This window comes from Melospiza georgiana, chromosome 3 (genome assembly GCF_028018845.1).
Source record: "Melospiza georgiana isolate bMelGeo1 chromosome 3, bMelGeo1.pri, whole genome shotgun sequence".
In the NCBI taxonomy this organism is placed as follows: domain Eukaryota; kingdom Metazoa; phylum Chordata; class Aves; order Passeriformes; family Passerellidae; genus Melospiza; species Melospiza georgiana.
The window spans coordinates 40364642-40388228 of record NC_080432.1 but is presented as its reverse complement, the minus strand read 5'-3'; the positions used below and the strand labels follow the sequence as shown (position 1 = coordinate 40388228).

General features: G+C 40.5%; 1 protein-coding gene across 1 annotated transcript in view; it reads right to left on the bottom strand.

Annotated features, from left to right (window-relative positions):
• Window positions 1-9896: 9896 nt before the first annotated feature.
• The window catches only part of EPAS1 (endothelial PAS domain protein 1), a 77214-nt gene continuing 63523 nt past the window's right edge, over window positions 9897-23587 (bottom strand). Inside the window, exons 8-16 of the mRNA XM_058020915.1 lie at window positions 19759-19906; window positions 18809-19017; window positions 18298-18485; window positions 17322-17432; window positions 15149-15633; window positions 13929-14052; window positions 13722-13839; window positions 12970-13152; window positions 9897-12258 (exon numbers count right to left, since the gene is read on the bottom strand). Of these exons, the coding sequence (XP_057876898.1) occupies window positions 12107-12258; window positions 12970-13152; window positions 13722-13839; window positions 13929-14052; window positions 15149-15633; window positions 17322-17432; window positions 18298-18485; window positions 18809-19017; window positions 19759-19906 (1718 nt within the window). The 3' untranslated portion in view covers window positions 9897-12106. The remainder of the gene's footprint in view (window positions 12259-12969; window positions 13153-13721; window positions 13840-13928; window positions 14053-15148; window positions 15634-17321; window positions 17433-18297; window positions 18486-18808; window positions 19018-19758; window positions 19907-23587) is intronic.

The following is a 23587-nucleotide window of genomic DNA, read 5'->3' as shown; positions in this document are numbered from 1 at the left end:
CTTTAACAGATTAGTTTGCTTTTCTTCAGCTTCTGTTCTAAAGGAGTCTGCCATGAACTCAGCTCCTGTTTGAAATAACTAGCATATACCTATGAAGTATTCATGAAAGGATTCAGGCTTTTTGTTTGCTCTTTAATTATTCCTAATTTAAACATCAGAGAATCATTTGAGATAGTTGAAAGCTAAAATTATTTTTCTGCGCAGAATTCTTCAGATCTGTCAGCTCTCAGTTATTTTCCTGCCAAGGTGCTGCTAATGAGGGCTCAGGTTTGTTTCCTATGAAGGTGGGAAACAAAAACACTTTCAAATATCTGGTAGCTCTGGGTGGTTGTAGGCTCTGGCTAATGGTCACACACACATGCTGTGGTGGCAGCAGCCATCAGACTGGTACTGTAACCCACCATGGACTCTGCCCCAGTCCTTCCACATTTGTTTCTGCAGCCAAGGTCCAGCTGATGTGGAGGATGCCTCTACTTCATAGGTGTTTTTGTTCCAGGAGTGGGAATGAGCAGGAGGTGCAAAGCCTTTTTTGTGTTCTCACCAGTGGTGTTCATCCTTTCCCCAGGGAATGTGCTGAAGGTTAGGCAGAGACCACATGGAGTAGTGTTGGCTCCTGCTGTGCTGTCGTAAATCTGTCTTCTGACATCTTCATCCCTTCTCTATGGACTACTTGGGGACAGGAGGGTTAATAATTGGTACCAGTCAATTCCCTAAAGCCACACTGATGTTCTGGGTGATATGTGAAGGACTTTCAGCTTCTGTTATAGCCTGGGATGTATTGTAGCAGGAGTGTGTTTCTATGTTCGACTTACAGGTTTAGGAGGAAATGGATTGCCTGGATTTTGTCTAGAGATACTTTGTGCTTTGAGTGGGACCATAGTCAGATGTAAACCATGGCACTGTGCTGCTCGTGCTGTCATCAAGCTACAGATAAAAAGAGAAACTTGCCCCTCTCTGTTTCCATGCCCCTTTACAGGTGTATCCAGATTCTTTCAGAGAAATCTGAACTAGAGTTGAACCTTATATATTAATTCTGAGCAGGTCTGGTGGCACTCACAGTAAGCTTGGTGGAATGTCCCCTGATCCTCTAACTCTGCAATGTACTTGTCACTTGTTCAGCATGTGGTCTGGGCAGCTCCTCAAGCACTTAGAGGATCAGAAACAAGCCTTGCTTGTATGTGATGTTAAAGAAAAACATAGCCCAACTTCAGAATGAACAAATTAAAGCCAAGATAGTTTAGATTGTGATTTCAAACTTGTCAGTGTTGTTGGAGGGTAGACAGTGTTGCCTTTTGTGATATTGTCCCAAAATTGAGTGTATTCCCTTCTAAGTCTCTTGGTGCATCTCTCTGCGTTCCCACTGACGCATGACAAAAAGCTCTGAGGAGCACTGGTGGGTTTGTATTGCAGCCTGGGATGAATCTCCAAGTAGGAATTTCCATTCCTCACCTCTGGCTTCTGTCTCATGCCCTGGGTGATCTGTGTATGTGTGCTTGGTGGTTTAGGTGTGCCAAGGAGCCAGGAAGCTCCCAGGAAGCTCCAGGCAGGCCCTAGACATGTTGTTCTCAGGCATGGGGCAATCGATGACTCCATGTGGGAGTGTGCCCAGCACAGCACAAATTCCCTGCTGCCTGCAGACAGGCATTTGCTCCGAGAGCATCTTAAGCCCCTGCTTTGGAACATATGGAGCATATTTGTGACCCTACCAAAGCAGTTAATAAGATTTTACTTTCATTTAAGTATACTCAAAGTGGAAAGCACTGTAACTCCCTTACAGGAATATACAGCCTGAGCTCCTGGAAATTACAGGGGATGTTGTACTGAGATGGCTTTCTGCCTTTAGGGCTTAGCAGAAAAATTTTGTAACGCTTTTTTTTTTTTTTTTTTTTTTTTTTTGCTATTACTTGCAAACAGGAAATGAATAAGCAAAGAAAGACCATTCTAACTGTGGTTTCAGAAGCTGTTCAGTTTAAAACAAAGGGATTTCTTCACATTCAACCTCATTAGTCTGATTAGTGGGCTAGTAAAATGAAGCATGAAAATGAAACATGACATGGACATGAATTGATTGTACTCAAATCTACACAAACTGCTGCATGGAAATGAAAGGATGACAGACATCTTCTCTGAGCTGTTTAAAAAGTTAAGTTTTCAAAGTAGCTCATTTTTTTAGAGCATGTAAGTTACATTTCTGTAGCTCTTAACAGGAGACACTAAGAAGCTAAAAAATCCAAATCAGCCTGTCAGGTGATTTTTTTTGTTGGTTGATTAGTTGTGTTTTTTTTTAATAGAACAGAGAAACAAGAAGATGTAATAAGTTATCAGTAGAAAGATATGTTGGGCAGGAACATGTTATAACTACATGGAAATTGATGATGGGCTACTAGATGTTTCCATTTTAAAATCTGAGAGAATACTCAGCATTATTTTCAGAAAGGCCTCTTGGTATCCTGCTGAGTTCTGCCTTCAAATACACTCTGTCCTGTTGCCTTGGTTATTGTAAAAATACAATAACCAAGGATCTTGTTTGTTTGGATCTTGTTTGTTTGGATCTTGTTTGTTTGGATCTTGTTTGTTTGGATCTTGATGGAAGATCCTGAAAGGGAAGGATTTCACTCTTTCAGCATTAGTTCAGTTACTGACACTGTGTGATACAGGTACAGCAGTCTCCTGTTTCTGGGGTTGCTGTACAGCTACAACATATTATATTGAAAATTGGAGTTTGAATGCCTAGTTTTCTTAACAGAGATTAGTCCCACAAGCCCCTTCCTCTTTGGGTGTGAACTGATTTATTTTTGCATGCGTCTCGTGCTGTCAAAACTAGGTCTGTCCAACTGCAGTGTTAGTGCTGCACGTGACTGTGTGACTGTCCATGTCCTTTTTCTTCTGTAGCTCACTTAAAAAAAAAAAAAAAAAAAGTAATTTGAATGTTTCAGTGTATTTCGAAGAAATATTTCAAAATACTGCTTTCAAAGATTAGTCACACCAGCACAGTTAAGATCCCAGAACTCCTTTTGTAATTGTGGGATCTGCATTTCCAGTAAGAGCATCTTAAAAAATGGATTTCTGAATGCTGTTGGACATTGTGGAAGAGTGACCTGGAGGTGTTCTTTCAGGAGAAAAAATTTGGCAACTTGGTGGTAGTGAGGAAAGGAAGGGTATGGCTGGGGGGTTCCTGCAGATTGGAGAGATGTGTGATCACCATGAAATATTATGAGTAAGGGGCTGAGCACAAGTGTGCCTGGGGGGGACCCTGTCGTGCTGCTTTCAGCCCTAGCAAGTTACTGCCATTATGGTTTGGCTCATTGGGAAGAACAGGGTAGGATATTGGTGGAGGAGGTGTGCTAAGTTGCTGCTCCTTGGGCAGTGAAGCTTGAGGGTTTAGTGTGAAATTAGAATGCATGGGGTTTGGAAATCTTCCTGGGGCAATTTCCTGTTAGGCAACTTTTGCCATGAATGATGTTGCTCTGTAATGCACAGCCACGAAGTATTTCCATGAACCATGGAAGTAATGCATTGCCAGGCTTCTTTACCCCCTTGCTCCACATAGAAGGGAGCTGTGCACTACCTACTTTAAACCTAAGTAGATGGGTGTTGCAGAGGTGACCTGTGCTGGAGACGGCACATGAAATGTGCAGCTTCCTCAGCCGCTGCACTTCTGGCGCAGGACTCGGGGAGCAGCGGTGTCTGCTGGGCACAGCCACTGTGTGTCATGCAGCGTGCTGGCTGCTCCCATGCCAGGACCAGCAGTGCCTCTGGAGAGCATGAGCTCCTGCCACAGGCTGCAGAAGACCCATTTTTCAGGGCCTTGTGGATGGTGGCACCTTAGCAACCACTTTGTACCATAGATTTTGTAGGCACGTGGAATTTATTTCCTAGGCATGAGTCAGGATGTGATTTTGCCTATAAGAATCAAAATATTCTTTTGAGATGTTTCCATGGGAAGGGGGGACTATATGGGAAAAAGGGAAGGGGGGAAGAAGGAGGATCACTTCTTTCAGCAGGTTTTGGGACAAGTGTTTTGAGTATGGCCATCATGGCAGTCTGCCATCCAGAGGCACCTGTTGTGGCTCTTAAGTGCTGGGCACAGGCACTGTTCACTCAGTTTATTATTTTTAGCATAGGTTTGTGGAATTTGTGTAATTTAGCTAAGTGTGTGTGTTTCTAATACAAACCTCAGTGCAAACAAACCCTGCCCAGCAGGGACTGTTGCAGAAGGAAGAATGAGAGTACTGTTGACTTGAATATTCCCTGTTTCCTGTCTTTCCATTGAGTTCCAGATACTTCATGGGTTCATGGTTCCTCTGCTGGTTAACCGGACAAATATTTCAGTAACTATAAGATGATTTTTTAATTTGTTTTGAATAAAGGAGGAGAAGGAGTTTAGGGGGAGTTTGAATAAGTCCCTCTAAAAATGAAAAGTAGAGGTTTAAATGTTTATTAAGTATATTAAGATGCAATTGATGGTTAAAATAGCCAGATTTATGTCTACTTTTCAGAGTGCTTGAGTGACTCTTTGCTGTGGATCTGGGGAAGGCAAAAAGGGGTGTTGGATAAAAGCAAACACACCATGTAGTTTTTCAAGATCATTAAACAATCTATTCTGCAGAAGAGAGGTTTTAAGAGAAAAGAAGGAATTTTAGCAAGAATTATTCAGTGTTGGTGTCACTTTTATCTTTGAGATTTCTGTGCAGATCAGAATGGTTCTGAAATAGATCATGCACTCCAAAAACTGACTAAAGATTAAAATGGAATTTGTGGACAACAAGCTATGTTAGAAGGTGTCAGTATGTTAAAAAATAGCATCTCTGTAGTTGAGCAAGGCACAGGAAAACTCATGGCGTTTGCAGCTGAAGTTAAAATAAAGAGCAACCTGTTTTCCCAGTAAACTTCCACTGGTTTGATTTCTGTGAACTCCAGTGTGTTCTGGGGGCTGCAGTTAAGGACAGCACTATCTGTGTTAGCAGTAAAGTGATAGACACAATTAGTATTGCCTGCTCTTCCAGGAAAAAAGCCAATGGACGTCATGCGACGGATCTAAAAATGGATGGTGACAACACCCATTTTATGCTTCGTTTGATCCAGTGTAATACTGTTGTGGGCTGCTGTGTGGAGGAGGGGCTGAACTAAAATAATATGTATTTGTAGTGATCATAAGGCTCATTCTATGAGGCAACTTCTGTGGTTTGCCACTTAGAAGTTCGCACAACTTCTGCTACAAAATAATGTCCGAGAGCTGTGTGCTTTGGTCTGGGGGTTTGACAGTTGTGGGTTTTTTGTATTGCTGCTTTCCTCTTCTATCTCAAATTTGGTGTTTACCAACATCTTGAGAAAAGGAGAGCAAGACTTTCAGGCTGCTGGGTTTGTTTGATGTTCTTTTCCCACTAGAGAACATAAAATATAATTCAATTGCATAAACAGTTGTAACTGGGAAAATACATTCCTGCCAATGTCTTTAAAAAGAGCTTTGTTCTGGAAAATTCTGCTGAATTGGTGCTGTAATCACTTTCCTGTCATTCTCTCTGGTGGACATAAAGTGGTTTTTAGTTTGCCTGCATGAGTCTTAACCTTTGATTTTTCCAACTTACAGGTTATAACTAGACAGAGAGAGATCCCCATGGATCACTGTCCTCTGGGGCATCTCAGGGTTCTCCAAATTTTGGGCAGCCAAATTCTGGAGGGAGTGTATAAGGATTTCTCGGGGCTGAAAATACTGATGGATAAGTTGGACCTTGAAATCAAACCTTGTTGTGACCTTGTTGGTGTCTGTGAAGTGCAGAGCAGCATTTAGCAGCAGTCTAATGAGTGTGTGCACTTCTCTCTGTCTCAGGGTGAATTCTTGTCCTGAACAAGCAAGTATTTGTATGGGAAGGTTTGGGGAGCCACAAATATGGATTCTCTTCCCACTAGTGTTAGTTCTGTGGTGCTGATAGGACTAAAAGAGTAAACCCATCCTGCTCCTCTTATGGCTGGGAAATTGTTCTGGTTTTACAGATCAGAGTTCAGCCATCTGGGGAACTTGCTCAACTCCGCTCTCATTTTGAAAACTTAAAGATAAATTATGTGTGCATCTGAAATTTGTTGGGATTTTTCCTGAAGCACTGTGTCAAGGGGCTGATAAAAGATAGTATATTTTCTGTGAGCCAGCAGAGCATTTTTCATTCTTACCCTACCACTGCTTGCTTGAATAGCAAATGGAAACAGGCTGGGAAGAATGTCTGAAATGACTCAGGGGTAGTATTGCAGCTCCTGGGAGGATGCCACTAACTTCTTGTAAGTTGGAGCATAAAATCTGCGTTCATGTCAGGGAAGGGATTGTGGTCTGTTATGCCCAGTGGTTAGAGTGGGAATGGGGTTTGGGCATTTTAACATGAGCTCAGCCCAAGAGGGAGAGAGGCTGAGGTTTGGGTGAAAATGGCTGCGAGTCTGTCTGACCATTGTATCCAACAGGCAGCCAAGGCAAGGGCATGATGAGAAAGAACCCACACTGCAAGTTCCAAAATCCTTGCTAAAAACTGCTGTCTGCAATGAGGGCTGTGAGAGATGGGACAGGTTTGTCAGGAGGGGAAGGTGAGCTGGGCAAGGGAAGGCAGCGTGAGGCAGAGATCAGAATGCTGAAACCATCGACCTGAGCATGGACTGGGGGCTGGTGGAAGGAACACATCGAGGTTAGAGGAAAGGACAGGAGTCAAGACTAAGCAATTGTCTGCAGGTGCTTGCTGCAGCTAAGAAACACATTCAGCTGTTGAGAGACTAGAGGATATTTGATGTTTGATGGATGAACAAGCCATCAAGGTGGTGCTGCTGTGCTGCTGTGTTTTATCTAGGAGCTTTGGTTCTGGAACTATGCACTAGAGGGGGACACCAATAAGCTTGGAGGAGGCAATGCTTGAGGTATTTTCTTCTGGTTTACCTTTGCCAGTGCTGTGGGGAGACAGCTTCAGTCCCTAGAGCTAGTGTTAGTCCTTCAAAGATCAACAGCCAGATCCCAAATATTAAAATATGCCTGCAACAAAGTCACTCTGGTTTCTGGTGCTGGTGCCTTTGAAGATCTAGCTTACTGGTTTTGTTTTTAATTCCAAGGCCTAAACACAGACTTTTCAAGTGAGGAGTCTGGGGGAGTTGGGTTTTTTGAGATGCAACACAAGTGAAGTAAAGATGCAGGAATTTCCACATCAGATAGTACCCAAGGTGTGACACAGCTGCTGCTGCCTGCAGCATGTCAATGCTGGTGTTGGCTGGCTTGCAGGTAGTCCTTGTAAGCCAGGCTCAGCAATGTGCTGCTGTTCCCTAATGAGACATCCTAACCACATTCCTAACTGGGAGGCATGACTGAAGAGAATTAAGTAACTCCTAAATTCCTTGATTACAGGAATTTAGGACTTCTTCAAGGAAAATGTTCCATGTGAGACCTGTGGCATATCACAAGCTTCCAAAACTTCTGGCTGGCTTTCAGTCAAATAACAGCAAAATGTGGCTAAGGTGTTTCTCACTTAAAAAAAAAAATTGTATATTCAAATACATTTTTAATGCAAACACCCAAACCTGGGCTATGTCCCAATTACTGGAGCCTTCTGATGGTGCTTTTGTTGTGTCAGTTAATGAAGGAAATATCAATGAACTGAGCCTGGAGCAAAAAGAATCCACCCTGCCTTCCCTGCGGGCAACAGTGGGCTCAGATGCAGCCCCTGGAAACCAAAAGGCAGCCTTTGTGCTGTGTGTTGGTTTGTGCTAAGGGAGCAGGACAGGGATGTGTGACAGACTTTTTCCTAATAAAATATTGTTAAGGACTTGATTTTTTCTTAGAAATGATTTCTTCCTCCCTTGGGAAGCCTATAATTAGGAGTTGGAGGGGAAATTAAAAATAGGCTGTTTATTTAGATGTAGAAGAATGTTTCCTGTTCTCTACTGTAGCTCTTTAAAAAAAATTAAAGTGTATACACATAGGTATGTGGCATGTCTGTGAATAACTTTATAAAGTTCCTCAGGTAGAAGTAACAGATGAAACCTTCACCACCTAGAACTAGAGCATCTGTGTGTTAGTTTTCTGTGTGCTCTGCCTGCTGCTCCAAGTGAGTGTGATGAATCACGTAGTGTCTGCAGATTTCAGTATGGCTTAGGAGCCTGTGTCTCCAGTGAAAGGACAATTGGACTTTGTTATCCAAGTTCTCTGGGCTTTCTTGTATTTTTATTAGTAATCACACATTGAGAATTTCCTATTGTATTTTGTTATAAGTATTTCCTTGATAAACATCATGAATCTTACCTGAGTGAATTCTGTGTTCCAGGAAAAATGATTGCTTGATCATTTTAAAAGGATGATAGACTTGATAATCAGCCAGAGGCTGAGACCAGCCCAAGTCATGAGAGCTTGGCAAAACAGGCCAATTTTTCAGTAGAATGTAATGAGTGTTGAACAACATCATTGGGATCAGTGCTGTGCTGTTAGAGATACAAAGTCTGATGCCAAGAAATGGTGCTTTTATGCAGTGAAAGATGATGTATGCTGAATTTTAAGCACTTCTGCTGGCCTACTGGGGAGAAAAGAAAATTAAGAAGCTGCCATAAATCCCTGTTCAGCAGAAGAAAACTCAGCTATTAATTCATAGGTTGCATCCTGTTTCTGACCAGGGTTTGGGTCTTTGGGGTATGTAAACTGTACTGTCAGAGTTTAGCTGCCCAGAATGTTCATATACGTAAACTAAAACTCACTAACATGAGAAGTGTTTAGCTGGGGGAAGTGTTTAGAGGGGGAAAGAAAATAGGCAGCCCAAGGTACTACAAATATGTTCCTTCAGCTATTTGAACGTGGGAATGGTGACTGCAGGACCCTTAAAGTATGAGTGTGTGAGCAATCAGCTGTTTGGACACCCCAAAAATAATGCCTGACAGCACTAATTCATATTAACAGTTAGCTATTGCACTCTTCAAAAGATAGAAGTTGATCTCAACAGGTTAATCTCTATTTCAGAGATTGTTTTTTGGTTTTTTCAATTAATTTTCCTATTACTTTTTTCAATACTCAGTTGGATTAGGATCTGAGTTACTCCCAGGGACACTTAGACAAAGACTAAGTGGATACTTTAAAAGGGAGAGTTTTGTATAGTTAATGTTAATTACAACAGATTTAGAGGCAAGGATTTGGTTTCTACTCCTACAGAGTGTCCTGTCTGAGAAAGGAGGTAACAATAGCCCACTTTTGCAGGCTCTTCACAAGAATTGCTGCTGCTTGAGCAGCTCACTGGCTGTGTAGGCACAGCATGTTTCTAAGGCAGTTATCAGAAGGATCAAGCATTAACAGCTTCCACACAGCACTGAAGTTTAGATGCATGTTTGGAAATTAATTTTTTAATGTGTCTGTCCTCCTACTATGTGTTTTGCACAGGCAAAACTGGCATTTTCTATATGGCATTTTCTATATGTTTAACAGCAGCATTGGGATTAATGACTACTGTCAGGGTGAAGCAGAGGCTTGGAAGGATTTGATGGGGAAAGCCCATAAGTCAGGGGCTTGCCAAGACTGCTAGAATATGATGGCTTCTGTTTCTCCACCAAAACTCAGGCTGGGAACTGTGGAAATTCAGCCTCTAAACTGTGACTTGGTGGAGTTAATTTTCCCTCTCTCTTTTTTTTTTTTTTTTTTTTTTTTTTTAAGGGTAGCATTACAAAAGGCACCCTCAGTTCCTCAGTTTTGAAATAGAAGCAGCAGTCTGAGCCACAGGACAGGTTCCAGAAGGGCAGTGGTCTGGTTCCAGGGCATTGCTTCTTCATTTGAGGGAAGCCAGGTAAACTCTACAAAGCAGTTGATAGTATGGACCTTTGGCAGGCTCCTTCCCAGCTCTCAAACATGGGTAACATTTGTTTGTTCTCTCAGTCTTCAAAGATCAATGCAAACCTTTATTTTCTATAAATAATTTAATAAATACTTTTGTTTTACAATGATACAACAAATAACAATTTCATAGCAAATGAGTCACAAAGAATTTAGGATCAGTATACTTTAATAAGGTATCAGTGTCAAAATACATTTCCTTATCAAGTTAAAGTTCCCATACAGTTATAATATTGTCAATAAGAATTCAGCAATATAGATTATGAAATAATTATGATAAAAAGTATGATTAATATTAAGACATAGAATATTTTTTCAGAGTGTTTTAGTAAACTGTTAAGGTATAACATTTTTAATGCTGAAACTACACAAATAAGGAACAGAAGAGCAGTATTCAAGTGTCTTTAATCCTTGAAGCCTTAAGTCTGTGCCACTGCAAATTTGTCAAATGTGGATGGCCAATTTTCATCAGAGGTTGATGCTTAACAATAAATTTTTTCACACAGTAATTACTTCACTTTACGAGTAGATTATTTTTGGTAATAAACTCTTGAAAGATTGCCTACAATAGGAAGTATATTTTTTTTTTACATAATGTACCCATAACAAAAGGTCTTCAGCTTTTCTAAGTATGTGTGGTTAAGACTTGCTTAGCACAGCAAACTCTGAAGTGCTCTATGAACCCAAGGCTCTCTCTATGCAAGTGTCGGTGCATGAAATAAAGCAATTTTACACACCAGGCTTCAGCAGACTCAGAAGTCTCAAAAATATATTTTTGTTCTAAGTTTCTGGGCCAGATTTTTACCTTTTGTACTTTGCCACTGTTTCATTTTCTTCAGTGAATCTACAGTGATTTATACCAGTGGAGGAAACAAGATTAGATCCCAATACAGATCTAAGTTTTTACGTATTTTTAAGTCAGAACTGCTCACGTGCCTTTTATTGTATTATTTTTTGCTGTTTAGAGATGCTGTAATTTAAATTTTCAAAACCCTTTGAAAGCATTCAAAGCCCTATTTTTAAAATATGTGCATGACAATTAATGATAGTTGAAAAGGAGCTCTGAAAATGTCTGGGTGCCTTTTAATGACTTTCTAGCTACTGATAAATGTAAGGCAAGTAAAAATGAGGGACCTCCCTGCTGGATATTCATCTCACTATGTAATCCCTAATTCTTTTTGTCTAATTACAACTGAGCCAGCCTAATACTCTGGAAAATACTATTTTGAGATTTTTTGATTCAATATTGCAATTATATTGCTAGCTGGCATATAAAATGGAAAAGGGTAACATTAATCAGAGGTGTTAGTACTGGCCACTGCTCTGATTCCTGAAATATCAGCAACAGCATACATAACAAATGCTACAAGTTCCTAGCAGAAACAGCTCTTAAAATAGTTGTCATAGATATAGCAAAAGTACCAAGAGATGATTAACAACTGACCCAGAGAGAGATAATAATTAAAAAAAAATCTGTTTTGTGTAAAAAATAAATGCAACAACAAAGAACAAAACAAGAAACCTCAAAACAAACAAAAACACAGGCCTAAATCCTCCACTGGGACAAATCTGTAGGATTCCCTTGGCTGTAGAGCTAAGCCAGGTTAAGGCAGCTGAGAATGTGGCTTGCTTCTGAGGAAAAAAGCTTAAAACGTGCAACTTTCACAGATACCCACAAACATTGCATTTCACCATTCACATTTCTTTCAACAAAGTATATAAAAATGAAGGAAAGGGATGGGAGGCAGAAGGCTGGGATTTTTCCTTAGTATGCTTTTCCAAAAGTTATTAAAGTTATAATAAAATAAATGCTGGAAAACAGAAAGACTCGAAGGATTTTAATTTGGCAGATCAACAAAAAACTGTGGTTGGAGATCAAATTTGTTTCATTCATCTTTGGCAATAAAATATATCTTTGCAGTACTGCAGCCAAAGTATCACATGATGAGGCATTTATACCACAGCTTTTTATTAGCATGAAATTTGAAAAAAAAAAATTCAGACTATAAATTACAGGTAATGAGATAAGGGGAGGGTAATCAAACTCTCTAAACACCAGTTTAATTGCAATAGAGAAAATACAGTAGATGTATTTCTTTAATATGAATAATAAAGTGAGTAACTTCAAAAGGCCACTATTTGGTAACGTGGACAGGTTCAATATCTAAGTAAAATCCTGTGAAAGTGTACTGGTATTAGAAATTGTCTACCTGCAGAAATATATTTGAACCAGAAGCTGTTTGAGCAGTGCGGCCGTGGCGCCGGCGGGCTCGCTCAGGTGGCCTGGTCCAGCGCCCGCAGCAGCTCGCTGCCCTGCAGCAGCGTGGAGCTGCCCAGCACAGGCACGTTCACCTCGCAGTCGTATCTCGTCAGCTCAGGCAGCAGGTAGGGCTCAAAGGAGGGCCCCAGCAGGCGGCTGGTCAGACCTGGAACACAGCAGCGAAGGTGCTGAGACTAGAAAGGGCACTTGTTTCCTCCCACCTCTTCTGTTTACGGCAGTTTCATTCTGTTTTTACGTCAATACGCCTCAAACCACCGGCAGCTCCAGGTGTCAGAGCAAACCTGTGCTCTGCCCCTCCCTTAAACTGCTGCAAGGGTGTCACACAAACAAGGGCAGTTTTTCACCTCCACCCCCAAACTGAGATTGTTCTGAGAAAAACTCCATTGGTGTAGATGAGAAGAGCTGTAGTAAAAGACATGGTTTCTGAATTGATGCCACTCCTCTCATGTATTAAAAGGGACAGACACATGTCCCCTTTTATTACTTATTTCAGCATTTAGAAGGCACATGTTAAGAGTCTAACCTTCAAACCTCCATATCAATGCTGCAGCAAAGTTGTTTAGTACAATATAATAATCAATTCTATCACAAGACCAGAGTGTGGATGGAGGATGATGGGTCCTCCAAGGTCAAAAGGTGTTAACTTTAACTGAAATGGAGGGTAAAAATATTTTTCTCATGTATTACAAATGTAAACATTACAGTTTCACACTAAACCACAAAACTGATTTTTTGTGCTGTATTTTGATTTTTATCATCCTTCTCCTCGACATTTTTGGTTTGTTTTTTTTTTCATGGAATCAGTATTGGAACAAAATACCAACATTTTCCAATCTCTGTGTTTGACAGCTCTTACCTGATGCTTTATGAGCTGGCTGGACACTGTAGTCCTGACAATGGGAACTGTAAAACAGAGGGGGAAACGCTCCTGCTTTCAAATTCTCACCCGGACTGTCACAGGTGAGTTGATGCTGCTGCTGCTGTTGCTGCAGTTGATTCATTGGTTGGCTCAGACCTCTCGAGTTACAGAAAAATTCATCTGTTATTTAAATAGCAGAGAAAAAGAAAAAGCTAAATGAAGCCAGTGCAATAATTATAGTAGATAATATTGATCCAAAGCAAAGTGAACGTCAGTGTGGTGGTGTTACAGCATAGGCAAATCTGCATGTTATGACAAAGGAAATCTAGAAATAGCCCCAGCTCTAGCAGTAGTATTACAGTCAAGATACGCTTGTGTAAGGAAACACAGTGTTGTAGAGAAGCAGTATCTGTTCTATCTCTCAGATGTGAGATATTCACATCTCAGATGAGGTGTGAGATATTCACACCTTGGATCAGCAGGAGGTAAACACAGCTCCATCAAGCTGTTTTCTGTTCCCTCCCAAGCAAGTGTGTGAACATCCGTGAAACCAACTAAACGGTACTTATCAAATGTACCTTTAAATTGTTCAGCTCTTAGTGATACAACTTGGTCTTTAATTTTAGCTTGGTGTAATATTTACAGAGTTTATTTACATTTCCTTTTGAAAGAGCTTTTTTCCCTATTCAACCTGTCTTAAAATGGTATTTCAATATGTAACATTGCAAAACCACTTTCTTTTGTCTTACCAGTAAGAACACTTGTGCTGAGAGACTTCTTTTCTGTAACCAAGGAACAGTTTTCCCCCTTGAGAAATTTCATTCTCTTCCACATTAAGTGAGATGGGTTAATGACAGATGGATCTCCCTAGAATGAGAAGGGAAGCAAAACAAACAATTACACTGATGACCATGGCGAGTCCAAAGTTGTGAAGAGGATGCATTTCTTATGATTACCCCACTCAGTTGTTGCAAGGCTTGTTCTTCATAATCCAGTTGTCGCTTCAGTTTCAAACTGTTAGACAGAGCAAGTCTTGCTGGGTTTATATCTATGCCTCGTTGTCCAAAAGCATCCAGGGGCCTGTGGAGAGGACATCTTTGTGAGTGCACAGGAAGGCAAATCGAAATAATCTGGTTCACATATACAGATTCTTCTTTCATTTAAAGACATCTAAAGTGTCTGAGACTTGCCAGTGGACAGATCTCAAACATCAAATGTTTTCATTTCCTGTTATTAGTCATCCTACCATCTTTAGAAACTTTTGACGTTTGGGATCAAAGACTTATGAAAGTTTAGCATAAACAGCCTCTAGGGATCTCCAGGCAGACAAAAAATGCTGTGAAAAAGAAAGTAATGTAATTCTTAAGAGCTGGATTTGAGAGCCATGCATGTTCCCTTGTTTTACATACTAAGTATGAACACACAAGTTGTTGACTGGGGACAAACCCTTTCTTTCCAGATTCATATTCAGACACTGGTATTTCTGCCAACAAGAAATCCCAAAAAGCAAACTGCACAGCTTCGTGTTTAAAAATGACCATTGCTATTTTATGTACCTCCTGAACATGTCAGTATGAGCAACACTGAAAAGTCAAGAGCTACAGAGAAACTTCTAGCTATGAAGCAACTTCTAGGACTGTGCCCTCTGATCTACATCTCATCACATACTGTTCACATGTGTAAGAAAGCAAACAAAAAGGTTGTAGAAATAGAGCCTGCAATTTAAGTCTTGATTGTAGTATTTACATATGCCAGCAATAATGTACTTTCATTCCTCTCTCTTCCCCATTTTCTGTTGTGCAGAAAATATATGCAAGGTAAGAAAGTATGTGTGTGTCCGTCCCTGCTACTGCTGCACCAGTAAGTATTTTTGGTACTGCTCTTAAATAAAGTCAAGCATGCTTTGCAAAATTACTGGTGTAATTTTAACTGGACCAGCAGGAAATTCATTTGCCTATCCTTACAGGCAATGAAAAATTAGCCCACTTCTGCTTCCTCCAGACTCACTGCCACTGGGAGAGCACCACATTAATTTCCCCAGAGCTGCAGTCTGATGCCTATCACAACAAATTGTTTCAGCTGAATTGAGAAAAATTAATTTTCAAGATTATGACCCTTCTCATTCCTCAAAGTATTTTTTGGTAAATATACATAGTTTTACCACAGAAACACATACCTTTTTTTGTATATGGGCACTCTCTGAGAAGTTATTGGTGGGCCCGAGGGGGAACTTGATAGGGATCCTGAGTATTTATCCATGAGTCTCCATTTTGCTGGAACATATTCTAATGGGGGATCAGGTGGCCACTGGGTGTTTGATCTTCCTCCCATTGAAGACAGGGGAGTGCTGGCTTGGTCATGGTATGGTGGCAATGATGACCTATTCATATTGTTGAAGAACACCGATGACAGGGACCCATGACCAGAGTTAATTTTTTCATTTGATAGCTGTGGGCAATATTTCTCTGGGAGGAACTGATTCTGTGAAGTAGGAGCGAGGGGTTGGAAGATGGTACTCATGCTACTTAGATGCTGCTGGGTATTTTGTGCACTTTCACAGAGAGGACTTTCTTCTTGGCAGATGGGGCTGAGCTGGAAATCTTCTCCATCCATAGGAATGTAAGGAGCCAAGGTTTCAAGGTCCAGTTCATTAAAGTCAGTCTGTGGAAAGATGAAGTTCATAAAGAAACTATAAATTAGTAATAGTTGTGGCAGTTAGTGTGATATGGAATACTAATAGATGCAAAGCTGAAAAATCACTGTATGCCAAATTTACCTAATAAAACTGGCCAACTCCTCTTTAAAGATGTCTTATTTCTATGCTAGCATACATGTTCATTGTATTATCAGCAGCAGCAAAATTAAGACAACAAACTGAAGGAAAAAACCTCTCAGAGGAGCAATATTTGTTAAAGCAGCTTGCATGCAGCCTCCAGATCCTCCTGTGATCTGAAGTAGATGCTGTTTCACTAAGCTTTGAATAACTTGTCTGCCAAGACTCTACAACATGTGGCATGTAGTTCAACCTCAGGCTTTTTCAAGTTAAAATAAAAAACACAGCTTTCTCACAATTCAGCTTCACTAAAAAAGGTGTCTAAAAATGCAAGGGTTGAAAAAATTTAGCCAGAAGGTCATTATCACACTTAAATCTGTATTCTTTTCTCCCTAGGAGGACTAGTCACACCCACATTCACTTCTCTTGGCATTTGACCAGAGCCGAACAGAGAGGATAATCAATGTTGGCTCCCCAGTCAGCTCATAACACCCCTGCAGCACTTTTATAATACTTGTTTTTCCCACCAAAAGCAGCTGATGTGGTGGGACACACCTGAGCAAGCAGATACTGAATCTGACAATACTGAAGTTTGCACATGTGAAGTCTTGCAGTGAGTTTCATCCTACTCCACACTTCTCTCCTATCTGTCTGCTCTTTCTCTTGCTTTCATTTCTACGTCCAGACTTAGACAAAATTTCTTCAGAACATGGATTACAGCCTACCTAAGCCTGCAAATTGTTTTAGCAAATTGAAGTACCTAATTTGGGCAGCAGCATCCCAAACTTTCTGTAGGATTAATAAATAGAGATGAGTGTGAGGTCTGTGCTACCAATCAGTGGTGCCTGTTCCTTTCTCTCAACTATAAAGCAGAAGCTCTTCACAAAGCATTTCAATGAAGTATTTAAAGTTAAGCAAGCTGAATCAGGCCCACACCTTTTATTCACTAGCTCACTTGCTGTAATGTTGTAATAGTGGGTTTATTTATTTATAGGGAAAATTTCTACACTTACATCATTATTAGAATGCAGGAGATGGAGACTGTGTGTTACTTTATGTGTAAGTAATTTTCTGGTCTCTCTGAAAACCTCCAAGAGGCAAAAGAGGAAGCATATATCTAAAATGAGTTTTCATTATTGTAGTTAAAGGAGATGTGTGCTATGAGGGGACCCCTGTCTCCTTTGGGTGTTTTGCAAGAATTAGTTTATTTATATTTTGTCCTAGAAAGGATGTTTGCTCATTAGTCATTTGGCTGCATTTAAAAACAAATTGCTGCTTCTTATATTCCTTATCCTATCTACAGAAGCCTCCACATTTTGCAATCTCTGGTGATTAGCAGTGCCACCACAGTGACACTCCAAACCTCATGTTTCAGAGTGTTAGGGACAGAGATTGACATGGCAGCTTCTGGAAGTGCACTGTTTTGTTAATGTGCATCAAAGATTTGGTGTGCATGTGCAAATGCAGTTTAAATGCTGTATCCCAATATCTGCATGCACGACACAAGTAGCAGCTGTACTGTCTACTTCTAGTAGGAGACTGATCTTGGTGGCTTTTAGAAGAGAGAGTTCATTACCTGGGAGGTGCACTGACTTTTTGATTCTGTGTCCATGGCAAAAAGCTTTTCAATCACCTCGATCTTAAGATCTTCATCCACAGAACAGTAATAATCTCCTGGGCTGCTGGGCTGCATGGAAATAATAATTTGTTCTAAGCAGGAAGACAACCACAATGCTGGCTTAGCATCATGTCATTTATGCCATGCTGTTATTCAGTAACAGATCTTTCCTATGAAAAGTGAATGGGCAGATGGTGTATTTAGTGGGCTCAGAACCCAAAACTGTCCACTTCTATCAGAAGCTTTTCTGACACAAGAGTGTCAGTGCAAAACATAGGCACCCATTACAGGAATCTAGCGGTCATCCTATTTTAAATGTTTTTTGGCAGCTCAGACCAGCAACAAGAAATGTACACCATTAAATACTTTTATCAAGAAAGAAGATGCTTAGCAATACCTCTGTGACTTTCTTAAGACTGGCTGCCCTCTGGTAAGAGTGGCTCCAGCTCCTGGGGGCAGTGCCACAGAAGCAGATTCATTTCTTCAGTGGGAAACTCCAAGGAGCTGCTCTCAAAAAAGCCTGACTTGGGTAAGCTTCCTAAAAGCTACAGCTTCTACTTAACAGAAGGAGGCTGGCTCTGGGGCAATGATCCCAGTGGCCACACAATTGTATATTGATTTTTTATATAAGGCTAACTCCATGAAAGGTGGTAGCATGTTCTCCTACTAGTTGTTTTATATGGTACAGTAATTACTAGAGGGACAGCTGGGCGACAATGAGGACTGCAGTGTGAAGCCAGGATATTGTTCCCATTTCATAGTTTTGCTATTAATTCTTAAGGCATGATGCAGTATAGGAAGAATAGAGATACTCTGGGCCATGCTAATAAGATGTGAGGCAGGACTGCCAACACAAAAATGTTGTCTATATATATTGATGGGATTTGGATACAAAACATATCATGCTTTTAATGTTTTTTTAAGCTCTTCTTACCGTGGAACAGCTACTGTTACTGCTTGCACTTGGAGTACTGCTGCCAGGTGCAATCTGAGGCATTGTAAAGGATGGTATTGTCAGTGTTTCACCTTGAGCAGGGTGGCTTTTCACTTCCACTGGCCACGCTTTGTTTGGTGTCAAAACAGCATTGGTGAAGGCAGGGGCTTCCTCAAACTTCTGTGTTCCTGGATGGGGTTTTAACAATATTAATGAGTACTTTTAGCTGGTGCAGTGTTATGATATAACTGCAGCTATTCATTAAAGTAAACACTGCTCCTAGTTGCCATGACAATAAGTTGGCATAGACTTAATGCACGTTATTTAGTCAGCAAGAAAGCCTGATCCTGCTCTCATTCACAGAAATTTTCCACTGGTGTGAGCATGTGGGCTCTTTTAGCCATTACTCACAATTTGTACACACAGCAAACAGACTTTGTCTATTAAGTTTCTAAATGCAGGCTCACATGTGGCTCTTTGTTGCACAAAAATAATTTATACAAATACTAACCAAAATCCAGGGAAATAATGGCATCACCAGGTGTTGGTGCCAGCTGAGCAAGTTCCTCTGGTTCTTCCTTCAGCTTAGTAAACAAGAAGTCACTCTTCTCTGTCGCAGGGATGCCGCTGTCATAGGCAGTGTTCATTGTCAACAGGTGAGGCTTGAAGAGTGATTCTGTTTGGTCCATGGAGAACACAACATCGTTCTTCTCAATTTCACTAAGGAGAGAACAGCTTTCAGGCATTTTGTACCATAAAGATGAAAGATGTGGATAAAGTAGGCAGCACAAGCTGGGGCTATAGGAGCACTCTGGCCACTCGGTTGCGTGCCAGGCTCTCGACAGGCGAGGCACAGTTCCAGCGTTGCTGAGCACCACCATTTCGGATGACGCAGAGAGTGTGGTAAGGACTTCTGTGGGAATACTCAGGGCTTTGTTGCTCTGCTTTTTAAAGGGATGTAGTTGAGGCTGTAATGACCCAGACTATCACTCAAATAAGTATTTCCTATTTTGGCCCCAACTAGGAGCAAAAAATCTTGAGTTTTGCCAAATGAAGGCAAAACTTCTGATTGGACCTGATTTTTAAGGCTGTAAACAGCTTCTCCTAGCAACATACGATAGAGTTACTACTTAGTTTTATCTCTTGGTCACAGCATTAGAAAAACAAAACACATGAGCAGTTGTGTTGCACAATAAAATCTTCAGTGCAGACCGTACACTCTGCTGTACGAGCACAGCAGCCGCTCTGCAAAGCAGAAAGGCTGTGGTGTATTTCAACAGCGTGTATGGGAACAGGCACGCCACATTTGTCATCGATGTCTAACATCAGTAAACAAGACTGAACAAACATGACTAAACTGATTTTGGAACAACAACGTTGAATAAATAGACCCTTGAAAAGTTCCTCCAAACATTGCGTTTCTGCAGCACGTGAATGCACACGTGTGTGCCCTGAACCCACCTGAGCACGTAGTTGACGCAGACGATGCACTGGGGCTGCAGGTTTCGGGTGTTGTAAATCACCGTTCCCTGGGTCTCCAGCCATACGTATCCCCCGTGCTTGGCCAGCATACGGTACTGGCCCGTCACTACTTGACCTTTTGTACACACTGAGAAAAGGGGGCAGAGATAGAAATAATGCATCAGGACAGGAATACACAACGCGTAACACTTGTTTTAAATACGCCCACTTCTGAGCTTTCATTATGCAGCTGTGCACCGAAGCATTTACGGACAAGGGATGTGCTTAACTTTGGGAAAATTCATCCATTTGAACCATGAAGGGGGCTGTTCATTTGAGGCTTCTGCTGAAGACTGAAAATTTGAATTCTGGCATTTGAGTTTTGAGATGGTCTGAATCTTCAGATCAGAATGTGGAATGAAACAAAATTAATATAAAATCTCAACTCCCAAAATAATGCCTGCTGACCATGCATGTTTCTTGATTTCCCATTATAGGAGTGTCTTGGTAATTGATCTGTAGAAAAGTGAATTTGTTGAGGGAACTACAACTTCCTTATTTAGGTAATCAATAAATACAAAAATCAGGTGCTTTAAAAGCTATATTCAGTAAGATTTTTAAAAAAATTAAGACCTTATGGTAGTCTATCTTACTATCAGTCTTAAAAAGGTATCAAAAGAATAAGAATAAATAAGAATAGTAAAGAGAACTGCTTTGTCTAGAGAAAAAAAAAGCTGAACTACAGTACTTTTCCCTCTGGTTGAACTGTGCTGTTCCAAGCAAGTGCTTGGAATTAGCAGCCTAGAAGAAACCAAGATCCACATGACCAAATCAAGTAATGTTCATTTAACTCTGTCTTTTTGAACTCTCCTATGTTTCTCAAACTATAAACTGACAATAGTACAACTTGGGTTTAAAGCTTCTAAATGTTTGAAGGGTGAAATCTGTCGCCCTGCTATTCCCCAATATTTTGCAATATTTGCAGATAACAAGTTTTCAGTGCGGAGATTTGGACTTCTGAGATGTAAGGTTTTATGATGTCCTGCCTGTTGTAATTCAAAGCTGTCAGTGAAGGGAAAATGTCAATCAATGGCAAAAAAATCTGGGCTGGAGTAGACAAGCAGTACTTGCACTAATAAAAGCTTGTACTTGTAAGCAGACATACTCACACTGTGTAGCAGCAGAAGTGGGAACTGGCTGAACAAAACCTTTGACCACACATTGGCAACCTTTCCTTTTAAACAGCTTTTACATCCAAAAGAAGTATGCCATCAAACTAATGCCCTAGAAATAATGCAATTTGACTCGGGAGGACTGGAAAATTGATACTGTGGTCTTTTTACAGAAAAATTCCTAGTGAGCGTGGCCATTAAAAGAAGCTAGCTATTGTCAGCCTCTCCTACACTGCCACCATACAAATGTACAACTCCAGGCCTGTGAAATACAACAACTGTTTTGCAGATAATTGTTGCTGTGTTTATCCTTCTGTTTCTGAAGTTTGTTTGTTTTCTTCCTAGGAGTATTTAATCATCCTTCATTTAATTTATTTAGACAAAGTAGAACATTACTTTTATTGATTAAATACTTCTGGTGGAACAAAATCAAAAGGCTTTCATTTCAAAGTGTTTTAGTGACTGGACTGTTCTGCTCTGCTTGTGAAACATAATTACACTGTTTCCTAATCATCAGCTCATCAATAAGAGTCACAGTGTAGGCGCCTGTTACATTACAAAGAAGCTTTTTACTGCTTTAATCTTTTTTATTATTATTATTCAAAGCATGTCATGTTCTGATATAATAAAGTACAGCAGAATCCCTCCAGGGGGTAATCTCATAAATTACTAATACACGTGTAACTGCTGACTTTGTTATCAATGCTACATTTAAGGTTCTGCCTTCAGAGTGAACTTCTCACTTCTCTATTTTTTTTACTTTTTAAAAAGTATACGTTACCTGTATATATACATTACAGAACTAGTTACATGTCAATGAAATAGTCTCCAATTATTTTCCTTATCTTTGTGTGGAGAGAGTGGGGGAAGGCAAGGACAAATTTAATAGAACACAAAACCATGATTCTCTTGCAAGGCTTGCTGAACTTCTGCTAACAGGTGGGCACTGTCAGAATTGATGACTGCATAACTGCAAGGAGATATACTCTACACATAGCAGACTTCTAATAAAAGTTATTGTTTAATAAATACAAGTCTGCTGAACATGAATTTTGAGGTGGCTATTTCCAGGTACAAAAGGATGTGGCCAGGGAAAATTAGTAAGTTCTGTATAGCCACATGCTTGGAAGAGCAAGGTCTGTATAAGCTCTATACCTGCTTGGTTACCCTGCATTACACAGCATCTCAATGGCACACATAATGGAACCCAGGCATTTCCTATTTGAAGGGTTTATGTGTGTTTTGTCAAGTCACAGCTTGCTGTCACTTTGTCTTTGTGGTTGTTCTCTGACTTGATGGTCCCCGAAGATGTGGGAACTATTTATCTTAGAAAAACTAAAGGGGTCAGATTTGCTGGTGATTTAAACTCATGGTTCTGTTGTGGGAAATCACATTTATCACAGCAATAGACTTTGGTCCAACAGTAAAAAGATAATCCATGCTGATCCTGTGCTATCATAAATCCTATAGAACAATTTGATCCTAAACACTTATAACCTGTGCAGTGCCTTGAGGACTTTTGCTGGTCTAACACCACCTCTCCAAGAATTCCTCTTGCCCTCATTCTGCTTCTTGATCAGACCTTGTACCCTGCAGCAGGTTTGTAGGACATGGCCATTTTCAGCAGGCACAAATGGCATCTGGACACACACTCTGCACTATGGGAAGGTAACTGAATTGCTGGAGTGAGAAGCAACACCTGTTAATGCCTGGTCACAGTGGGTACTAGAAACTCTCCAGAAATCTTTACAGGGACAAGTAACTCAGTGCTCCCATTTCATTAACTGGATGGGTTTGCTCACCCTCCCTTTCCCATTACCAAATGGATTGCCAGCTCCCATTTTATTCCCTCCCAGCAGTGTCCCATTCTTAGAAATCCAGCTCAATGATTCAAAAGCACCAGTGTAGCACACCCCCATTTCACAGGATGAATTTCAATAGCCCAGCACAGGATATGGATATTAACATCCTATCTATAATTTATTAATATTTTTATTTGTAAAAACACTAACATATTACCTAAGAAACAATTAAAAAAATTACATGCCCAGATAACTCTCACTGAGTATGGGCTGATCTATTTTTTTCTTTTAAGCAGCTTTGGAAACAGGACGATTCATATCAACACTGGTTTACAGCACACAACTTTCATCACTGCCAAACAGTTTTTCAAGAAACATTTCAGCTTAAAGCTGTCCTGAATCTTTGCCATTGGAGTTAACCCCTTAAGGTCAGACAACTATTCTTTGCTGCAATTTTCTTCTGGGAAGTACAGAAATACTTTCTGTAAGTCTCTTTGGTGGCCAATTCCCTATAGACGTGACCTACGTCATGGGCTGTTTCCTGAGGACAGGGGCCTTCATCACAGCAACTCCAAGGTGTGTGGGGTTTGTTTTTTGATCTTCTAGTCTAGCTGCTTTGCTTTGTTTCTGCAGAGGTTTTAGTGATGTGCTGCTTAGAACTCTCCAATAAACTGGTTTGGGGGCCATAACAGCCAAGGGTGGGAAATGTCATTTGTACATTAATGCAATACCTTGTCTCCAGCCAAAGCACTAACTCTTAAGGACAGAGACTGAAGATTTAAATCCAATTATCTTAAGACAGTTGATGTGAAAGAGATGGAAATTGTGTGGCCTGCTGAAGGGAGGGATCTTGGA